Source organism: Vigna umbellata, chromosome 4 (genome assembly GCF_029865625.1).
Source record: "Vigna umbellata cultivar VRB3 chromosome 4, Vumbellata_1.0, whole genome shotgun sequence".
In the NCBI taxonomy this organism is placed as follows: domain Eukaryota; kingdom Viridiplantae; phylum Streptophyta; class Magnoliopsida; order Fabales; family Fabaceae; genus Vigna; species Vigna umbellata.
Window position 1 is genome coordinate 22,998,684 of NC_142168.1, and position 11,548 is coordinate 23,010,231.

Here is an 11,548-nt window from a genome sequence, read left to right on the forward strand (position 1 = left end):
ATGGTAGTTATTGTGTTCCTCTTGAATCAGCTTTAATCTTTATATCCATTACTATTTTCTCAATGTTTCTCTCTGTTTTAATCTAACTATATTTTTAATATCTTGTGTCTCGGTCGAAGTTCTTTTGATGTTTTAGAAGTGTTTTCTATTCAATTTTTCCTTTTAATCCTACTTGCCTTGACATTTTTGTTATGTCGTTCAAAACATTTTCACCGGGAATTAGGAAACTAGTATGCATGTTTTGGTTGTTTAAAGTTTTACTTTACTTTTATTAAATAGACCTTACCTTGTAATGAAATATAAATTATCATGCATTTTAACAATTTATTCATACTTTTCTCATAATTCAAACTTTGCTATGACATATATTATTTAGTTAAATATATTTGTAATATGTGCCACATTTTAATTTGTAGAACTTTGGATACGTTATCGTTTTACACATTGCGATGATTGGATTTGTTTCTAACTCTTTTCGTGTAAAAGTGATACATATGACTAATGCTTTTGTTTTCTTCCAACTAAGTTATGCATTAGTGACAGAGATTTCCACTTACTTTAAAAAATTTAAAGCATTACACCACTTTCTTTCCCTTTATCAATTTTATGGTCAAGTCTTTTCACCATCTCACCACTTCACTTTTGAGTAAAATAAATTAAAAATAATAATAAACAACCATTACACTATAATCATATTATATAAATCAAAGTCATCCTAAAATATAAATACACAGCACAACATTCAAATATCTTACTTTAACTATATCAACTATATTTTTTAATGAATAACAATAAGGACTTTTATTTATTTTAATGTATATATTTCAGAGAACTAACATTCTTTGTATTTCAACATCTCATTTTTATGAGTGTGACATTTTCAACATATGAAGTTGTTAAAAGTACGAAGGTTTGTCTTCAACGTTACCTTTCGTCCGTTTATGCTGGAAATTATCTGTAGAATATATTCTAATGTTAAGTAAATAAAGATTCTCTTTAATCTATATATCTAATTACACAAGATGAATATTTTATATTTAATTTATTGTAAATGTTTCTCTTTGATTTTTTAAATTATGAAGTGCACGTATACTATATTTTTTAATTTAGATGATTCACGTGTTTGGATATGTGTCATATGTATCCGTGTGGGTCATATATCTATGTCTGTGCTTTATTGCAGTTGCTTTACAAGCATGCCTTGTTATTCAAACTTCACCACGTGTTTTACGAAAAGAAGGTAAGAATGGTTATAATTGAGGTTCACATTGGATTTATGAATCGATATGAGATTCAAACAAAACGAATATTTGAGATAACTCTTTTGTTATATATATGTGGTTATGGAGAGTGCATTAACTCATCAACATTAATCTAGTTTTGATAATCACCGAATTCTAGCCATTACGTTTTCTGTGTGATGATAACTTCCACAACAACCTCAATGAAGAATCCAGTTGGTTTAAGATTGATGATGTTTGTGCTGTGTGTGGTGTCGCAGGTTGTTCATGGTGAAACGAGATGCATTCCAAGTGAGAGGGAAGCACTGCTACAATTCAAGGGTGGCATTGTGGATGAATACGGCATGCTCTCCTCTTGGACTACTCCTCACTGCTGTCAATGGGAGGGGATTCGCTGCAGCAACCTCACCTCCCATATTATAAGCCTCGACCTTCATGGAGATATATATGAAGAGAGTTATATGAGCGGAGAGATCCACAAGTCGTTGATGGAGTTGCCACAATTACAGTATTTGAACCTCAGTTTTAATTCTTTTCCAGACACTCACATCCCAGAGTTTCTTGGTTCTCTCAAAAACTTGAAATACCTTGATCTCTCTTCATGTTATTTTGGCGGAAGAATTCCAAGTCAATTAGGCTCTCTTTCTCATTTGGAATACTTAAATCTTGCTTCTAATTCTCTGAACGGATCAATCCCTTATCAGCTTGGAAATCTCTCCCAATTGCAGCATCTTGATCTCAGTGACAATTATTTCAAAGGAAATATACCTCCTCAACTTGGAAAGCTCTCCCAGTTGCAGCATCTTGATCTCAGTTGGAATGGTTTTGAAGGAAATATACCTCCTCAACTTGGAAATCTCTCCCAGTTGCAGCATATTGATCTCAGTAGGAATGGTTTTGAAGGAAATATAGCACCTCAACTTGGAAATCTCTCCCAATTGCATGAGCTCTATCTTGGAGGAGGCAACCGTAATCTCAAAATTAGTGACGGAGGTCAGTGGCTCTCAAATCTCATTTCTTTAACCCATCTTTACTTGGACTCTGTATCAAATCTTAATACTTCTCATACTTGGTTGAAACCGATTGCGGAGCTACCTGAACTAAGAGAACTAAGTTTAGTTGATTGTAGCCTTTCCGACCATTTCATTCTGTCATCCAAACCTTCCAAGTTCAATTCATCTACTTCCCTCTCTGTCCTTCATCTTTCTCAGAACACCTTCACATCACCAATGGTATTTCAGTGGGTCTCAAACATCACTTCCAACCTTGTTGAGCTTTACCTTAGTGATAACCTCTTGGAGGGTTCCACATCAAGTCATTTTGGTATGCTAAAGAATTCGCTTAGGCATCTTGACCTCTCCTATAATTATTTGAAGGCCAGGGATTTAAAATATTTCACAAATATATGCACCTTACATTCTTTATACTTGTATGAAAACAAGTTGACGGAAGGCCTTCCATCCATTCTTAGTAATTTGTCTGGTGGTTGCGTTAAACACTCATTGCAAGAATTGGATCTGTCATCAAATTACATCACCGGCACTTTGTCTGACATTTCAGTATTCTCTTCTTTGAAAACATTGTCTCTTCATGTAAATCAGTTAAGTGGAACAATACCTGAGGGTGTCAAGTTACCATCCAATTTGGAGGATTTTTCAATTAGCTCAAATTCATTAGAAGGTGGAATTCCAAAATCATTTGGGGATGCATGTTCTTTGCAATCATTAACCATATTTGGTAATAGCTTCAGTGATGAGCTTCCGATGATAATTTCTCACTTGTCTGGATGTGCTAGATATTCATTGCAAAAATTGAATCTAAACCAGAATCAAATCAATGGCACACTACCTGACTTCTCGACATTCACATCTTTAAAAATATTAGATCTTTCTTATAATAAGATAAATGGAGAGATTCATGAGAATATTTCATTTCCACCTCAACTGGAGGAACTCTACATGAATTCAAATTCTTTAAAAGGTGTGCTGACTGACAACCACTTTGCTCACATGTCTAAGTTACAGAGATTGGATTTATCTGATAACTCCTTGGGCTTGGCATTTACTCAAAATTGGGTTCCACCTTTTCAATTGCTATCTATACACTTGAGATCTTGCAAGCTAGGTCCAACATTTCCCATGTGGTTGCATACACAAAATAAATTTGTCGATATTGACATTTCAAATGCTACAATATCGGATATTATTCCTGAATCGTTTTGGGCTAAATTACCTCTACAAAAAGTGATGACAATGAATGTTTCATACAACACTCTACATGGTACAATTCCAAATGTTTCATCAACGTATGTTTCTACTTCCATGTACCTTGGATCAAATCAATTTGAAGGTTATATTCCTCTATTTTTACGGAATTCTCAAATTCTTGATTTATCAAAAAATAAATTCTCAAATCCTCTTTCATTTTTATGTGAAGATTATGCAATTTCAGTTCAAATTCATTTAGACATTTCATATAATCACATATCCGGAGATATTCCAGATTGTTGGAAACAATTGAATTCACTGGTTTATCTAGATTTGAGTCACAATAACTTTTCTGGAAAAATTCCACCTTCAGTGGGATGGCTTCTTGATCTTCAAGCATTATTTTTGAGAAACAACAATTTAGTAGAAGGAATCCCTTTATCTATAAGAAATTGCACAAAGTTAGTAATGCTTGATTTGTCAGAAAACAAATTATCGGGATTTATCCCTGATTGGATTGGGACAAAAGAAGAGTTGCAAATATTAAGTTTGGGAAAAAATCATTTCTTTGGGAGTTTACCAATCTCGATTTGTTGTTTAAGAAACATCCAACTCTTGGATCTCTCACTAAACAATTTATCTGGAAAAATTCCTAAATGCATAAACAACCTTACTTCAATGGCTCAAACAACAAATTTTGCAAGTCATTTATATGGGTTGAAAAATGGTCTTTCTACAACTTTCATGTCATATGATTTGAATGCATGGTTGACATGGAAAGGTTCAAAACAAATGTTTACGGATGAAGGTTTGACACTACTAAAAAACATTGATCTCTCAAGCAATCATTTCTCAGAAGAAATTCCCGTAGAAATAGAAAGATTATGTGGATTGATTTCATTGAACTTGTCAAGAAACAATTTGATTGGAAAAATTCCTTCAAACATTGGAAACTTAACATCACTTGAGAGTCTTGATTTATCAAGAAACCAGTTTGTTGGTTTAATTCCTTCAAGTCTTGCTCAAATTTATGGTCTTAGCATGTTGGATTTGTCCCATAATCATCTATCGGGAAAAATTCCAACAAGCACACAATTACAGAGTTTTAGTACATCCAGCTATGAAGATAATCTTGATCTTTGTGGACCACCACTTGAAAAGTGTAGTGAGGGTGGATCCGCACAAGAACCAAATATTGAAGTTGATGAAAATGAATATTCACTGTTGAATAATGATTTTTTTATAAGTATGACATTTGGATTTGTTATAAGTTTCTGGATAGTATTTGGCTCAATCTTATTCAGGCGATCTTGGAGACATGCCTATTTCAACTTCTTAAACAACTTAGAAGACATTGTTCATGTCAAAATAGTACTCTTTGCTAGAGTACTTAAGCTCAACAAAGATTAAAAGGTAATAATATTATAAATTTTATATAATTTTGCTATCTCTGTATATTATAAGCACATTAGCATATATCCCTTTTTTATTATTTCTATAACATTTCATTGATTAAAATAAAATTAACAAATAATTATTATGTTAAATATTGAACCAATTTTTACAATTCAATGAGTTACTTTTGAAACTAATGATATCAATTTATTACGCAAGAGCAATTACATGTGTAAATATATAGTTCTTTTCTTTAGAAATGTTATTTTATTTTACTTTCTCTTCTATATGGATTAGAAATCCAAGCCTCCCTATATTTATATTTCTTTTTTTTGGATAAAGAAAAAAAAAAGTAGCATATTAACTAAATCATGAATTTTGAATGCTGAGTGCATTTAGTGTTTATTTACTCTCTCATTTTCAAATTTGGATGAAAAGTTTGCATGACTACAAAATAAAATAGAAATAAAATCATTATGTTCAATACTTGACTGTCTTATGAAAAAAAAAACAACGGTTTCCCTTGATACCATGAAATCATTTTTCTGTTCCGCATAAACTTATGAGATTTTATCTATTATTTTTGGGTGTTGCTCCCTCCACCATCCAAGTGCTCGTGCACCTTTCAATTATTTTTTTATTCCAAAAATACTCTATACCTCTCTATTATTTTCTTTTATTCCAAAAGTATCTTACATCTTCCCACTATATTCAACAATTTTTATCTTTCTCTTTTTACATTAATGGAACATTCACCTGGCTCAGATTTAAACTTGTGATATATTACAAAATTTTATTTACACTTTCTCTTAAATGTTTGATTCAATCTTATTTTCACTGTTCAATATTTTTTTTAAAGTATCTTGAATAAAGTATTTAAAACATATTTGACTCAAATATCTTGAATAAAGTATTTAATTTATCAGATAAATAATATAAAAATATTATTAAATACTTAAAATATAAAAGAAAAATTATTTGTTAAAGATTTGAAATTTATTTAGTTATTTCATCATTATAAAGTTAGTATATAATAATAATAATAATAATATATTATTTATTATTATATTATTATGTTTATTATTTTGTATTTGCATCTAACTTTTAAGTTTATAAATAAAGTGGTAGAAACATTAATATTGAAGTTTCCTCTGAATTTTATATTTTGTAATATATCACACGTTTATCTAAGCCATGTGTAGAGTATTTTTGGAATAAAAGAAAATAGTAGAGAGGTGTGGAGTATTTTTGGAATAAAAGAAAATAGTGAAAAGGTGCAGGAACACTTCGAGTGGTGGAGGAAGCAACACCCATTTTTTTTTTTCTGAACTAACCTGATTATTATTCTTATTACTTCAAATTTTAAACACGCCAACTATATTGTTTTAGTGAATAAGAATAAGATATTATTTTAATGTACACATTTCAAAGAACTGACATTCTTTGTATTTTATTTTTCAATTCTCAGGCACTTGAAATCCATCCCTTGGACGACTCCACCTTTGAGCTTGTTATGTTTGGACAAGGCAATGGTTTCATTAAATTATAAACGCCATTAAGCATTGTGTTTGTAGTGAAAAATAAATTGTCATACATATTATTAGCAATTCACTCTTTTTTTTTTCTTATAATCCAAACTTCCGTCTAAAATATTTTAGGTAATTACATTTCATATATTTGCCTCAGAAAAGTTTCATCATTTTAGTAAGTGATTTGTTTTCAATTTTATAAATTCTATAAATTACTTTATATAAAAAATTTATATATATGTGTGTGTAACAGCGTGATGATCACCATTTTAAACTTATTTATAGAGAATAAATATTTGCTATATACATATAGTTGATAAAAAATCTAAATTGAAAAATAATCATTTAAAATTCAATACATCTTAAATATGCAAAATAAAATAAATAAATAAAAATGTAGAATAAGTTCAGAGTTTAAAACAGAAAGAAAAGTAGAGAAATATATTGCCAAGGATGTGAGTGTGTGTCAAACAAACAGATAATGACATCTTTTAAAAGAATACTGTTTAAAGAGCAAAAGTAGAATGTTGATATTAAAGAAGTTGAGGATAGAATGTAGGATTTCTAACTTACTCCTGACATTACTCCTTATCATCATTTTCAAGTGTGATTAAGTAAAATTTTAAAAAGCTAATACTCTATGACTAGGATTTTTAATGTATACTTGAGTTTATCAAAGATAATGTAATGGTAATTGTCTGATTCAGATGGGAAAATTTTGATACAAAATGTTAATGATGAGTGCCTTTACTGTTTATTTCAATTTTTTTAATAAAACTATGCCCTGGACAACCTTTTGCAAATTTAGATGAAAAATTTGCATGACTACAAAATAAAATAGCAACAAAATAATTGATGTTCAATACTTTCTTATAAAAAAAAACAATTGTTTCGCTTGCTATCACAAAATCATGTTTTTTCACTCGTAAACTTCTGAGATCCTTATCTATCATTAGTTTTTTTTGTTTTAACCTGATTATTATTCTTATTACTTATAAAAATTTTAAACATGACATTTCAACATACACTTTCGAAGTGTTAAGAAAATCTCACAATACACTCGTATGTTTTCGTAAAATTGATTCTTACTGTTTGTTCATAACTAAAGGCTTTAAATAGTCGTGACACTTACAATATTATAGGAATAAAAATAAAATCTGAAAATAAAATATCAACTATCTTAAAAATAAAACCTGCTTAAACTATCATAAAATAATATTGTATCAAGATAAACCGAAAATCATAACTACTTATCCCTATTTTATATCTATCAAATCAAATTAAATATTATTAGACCCAAAAACTAATAAAATAAGATTTAAACAAAATTATTAATAAAACCCTAAAATTTAAGTTTATCCCAACAAACTCCCCCATAAACTTAAATTCTTCCTTCCTTCATTCGACTTTCCATGTGCATCATCTCACACCGGGTTTGCTTCTTTCAATCAGATTTGAGTTGGAGTTATCCAAGCTCTTGCTAGTCATACTTTGCTTCAAACATCTTCTCTCCAATATTTTTAGCTCTAGTTCATACAACCGGTTCTTCTTCGCTTTTGCTTGGGTTGCTAGACAACCATGCTTATCCTTTAAATATAATACCTGGTCCTTCAAAAAAATTGAATTACCTTTTTCAATTATCTGACCTGTGCTTAAAATATTGCTCTTCAGCTTGGAAACATAGTAAACATCTCTAATCTCTCCAACTCGTCCATTCTTCTACATATGTCGAATTGTTCCATGCCTTTTCACGACCACACCTTGGTGAGTTTATAAAAAAAGTTCTCATTCCCAGACATATGATTGCTTGCCCCAGTATCTAGATACCATATCGAGTTGGTAGAAATCTCATCAATCTTTGATTTCAAGCATGGTCCAACATTTGCCTTCTTCAGCTCCTCAAGCTCAACCCTTTGTTTATTCATAATCTCATTAGCTTCATCTAGAAGCCTCCCTATCCGCTGAATCTCTTCATTTTTTTGTTTGAGTTCTTTCTCCAAGATTTTGTTCTCCACAATTGTTGCATCCTTTACCGAGATTACTTCATCCATTGTTGGGATTAGGCTCTCCATGTTCACTGCATCTGAGCTCTTTGCCATTAACAAAATTCCACACTCTTATTTAGCATCTTCAGTAACGAGATTAGTCTCCCTTGTATCTCGATCTTGCAATACTTTACAATATGGCCAGCCTTGCCACAGTTGTAGCACTAACTTAATCTACACTCGTTTGCATAGTGGCCATACTTGCCACACTTAAAACACACAACTCCTGACCAATCTCCTCGGCCTTTCCCTTGTCCTTGGTCACGCCAATTCTGCTGATCGGTTTCTTCATCATCATTCTCAAAATTACTTCGGCCACGTCCACCTCGTCCTCTGCCTCCTCGCCCTCTGCCGCCAGGACCTCGGATCTGAGTAATTCTAGTTTTATTCGAGTCAAACTTAACCTGTAATGCTTGATCGTCGGGTTCAACCTGATCATCCCAACTCCTTCTCCTTTGTTCGTGGACTTCTAATGACCCAACAAGTTCATCCACTGTAAGAACCGGCAAGTCCTTCGATTCTTCGATGGCGCACATAATACTTTCAAAATCTTTTGTAAGGGATCTCAAAATTTTCCCCACAACTCGGCTAGATGGCATTTGTTCTCCATTCTTGCTGAGTTAGTTGGCCACCTTCTCCACCCGAGTTATGTACTCGGTTATATGCTCTTTGGACTCCATCTTTAACTATTCAAACTCTCCTCTAAGAGCTTGTATTTGGACTTGTCTAACGCGTTTATCACCTTTATACGCAACCTCCAATATCTCACAGGCTTCCTTTGTTGATTTGGCCTTCGCTATTTTTTCGAATCCTGATTCATCTATTGCATTGTAGATAAAATACAATGTTGACCCATCTCTTCCACGTGATTTCTTTAACGCGATTATTTGTGCCACCGTCTAATGTTCGTCTTCATTAGGTTTAACGTACCCATCTTCCATCATATCCCAAATGTCTTGGGATCTCAATAACGCCTCCATTTGTAGGCACCAAATATCATAATTGGTTTTTCTAGTCAAGTGTGACATACTCATACCATTGGCAACCTTTGTCATCTCTTTAAAAAAAATCAATCACTCACTTTTTCTCTCATGGTGTTTGAATCTCTCCTCTGTCTCTTTTTCTTTCTCTCGGTACTCAGAGCATAAAGCTCTAATAGCACTGTTAAGAAAATCTCACGATACACACACTCGTATATTTTCCTAAAATTGAGTCACTATCTTAAAAATAAAATTTGCTTATACTATCATAAAATAATATTGTACTTAGATAAACTGAAAATCATAACTACGTATTCTTATTTTATCTCTATCAAATCAAATTAAATATTATTAGACCCAAAAATTAATAAAATAAGATTTCAACAAAATTATTAATAAAACTCTAAAATTGGAGTTTATCCCAACATGAAGAAGTAACATTCTTTTCATTTTATTTTTCAATTTTCATGTACTTGAAATACATCCTCTTGCACGACTTCACCTTTGAGCTTCTTATACTTGGACAAGGCAATGGTTTCATTAAATTATAAACGTCATTAAGCATTTGTTAAGCATTGTGTTTGTAGTGAAAAATAAATTGGCATACATATTATTAGCAATTCACTCATTCTTTTCATATAATCCAAACTTTCGTCTAAAATATTTTTTTTGTTAATTACATTTCATATATTTGCCTCAGGAAAGTTTCATCATTTTCAAATTTTCAAATTCTATAAATTACTTTATAGAAAAATTATATATATATATATATATATATATATATATATATATATATAAACAAAATATTCAATTAAAAATATTTTGAACATGGATTTGCTATATACATATAGTTGATAAAAAACTAAATATAAAAATAGTCAATTAAAAATTTGGAGATGCAGAGAAAACATAGATTTGCATTAAAGCAAGGAAAAGTCAAAGTTAAAATTATTTTGAAGAAACAACAATAATTTGGTGTTTTGTAGTTTTATAGTAGATTTACGATGATCAGTGGTTTGAAATCTTATGGTATGAGAAAATTTGATGAAATTTCTTGTCAAATAGTATTTGTTTTGGTGCTTTGAATTGACGAGATTGAGGGCATCAATAGTTATTTTTGCTGTTGAATTTTGAAATGGTAACTGTGACAATTTTGAAAGTTCAAATGCATTGTAAAATTTGTTCAGTGAAAATCAAGAAACATGTATAGAGAACGAAGAATATGATTTAATTTTTCTCAAATTACAACCAATCAACACATTGTTGCATCGATTTAGCATAAAAGTTTTTTTTACTGTTTGAATCCGAATCACCCATGTGAAAGGGATTATTGTATTACTTTTATGATTCCCTTGAAACTTTAAATCGAATTAATAAAAATATTAAAGTTGTTTGAAGTGATGTACTTTTGGTGTAACTTTTTTTTATTATTACTATTAAAATTATGCAGAAGTGAAATAAGCTGAAGCCAATCTGAAGAGCAGTGGCAAGTGTGACGAGCGTGTACAATAAGTTTGAGTATGTGTACAAGAGAAGCTGGAATCACGCAGTGATCGCGAAGCCGAAAGCAGGAAAGAAATCAGATGGATTGTACATCCGATCTAATGTCTTTAACATATTACACTAGCATTGGTAATATACACTTCAAAATTTATTTAATGTATATTTATATTGGATTAGTCAGAACGAGGGTGGAATATTCTCATGCTAATTAAGTGACAAATTTTGCATAAAATATGGTAGACGAGTTATAAGACAATTATGTTTTATTAAATATCGTTACATCTTCTTATCGGTGAAGTGTTAAATGAGTGCTTATAACAGAGGTTACACAAAATTGAGTATTAGCAACTTGGATATATTTAATTCACAAATTACAAAATATGAAGTTTTAAAATTATGCATGTTTTAGAATTTAAACAAAGAGAAATACTTATTTGTGCAAACAGAAATTCTCTGAGAGACAATTCTAGTGGAGTAAATCTACTATAAAATATACAATTCTCCATCAATGAATTATGATTATACTACTGCGTTCACAGATAAATATATCTTTTATCTCTCTTGAATTAAAATTAAAATTAGTTTTCTTATAAAAATATAGTCCTTTATTTTTATAAGTGTGTGAATATAATTTTTTTAACTAAATTT

General features: G+C 30.8%; 1 protein-coding gene across 1 annotated transcript; it reads left to right on the forward strand.

Moving 5' to 3' along the window:
- The first annotated feature begins 1,309 nt into the window (after positions 1–1,309).
- Positions 1,310–6,533, forward strand: LOC148199604 (receptor-like protein EIX2). The gene is made up of 2 exons (XM_088111189.1): positions 1,310–4,861; positions 6,312–6,533. Exon 1 carries the CDS (start codon positions 1,421–1,423, stop codon positions 4,856–4,858), a length of 3,438 nt encoding a protein of 1,145 aa, XP_087967315.1. The 5' UTR covers positions 1,310–1,420; the 3' UTR covers positions 4,859–4,861; positions 6,312–6,533.
- Positions 6,534–11,548: the final 5,015 nt, after the last annotated feature.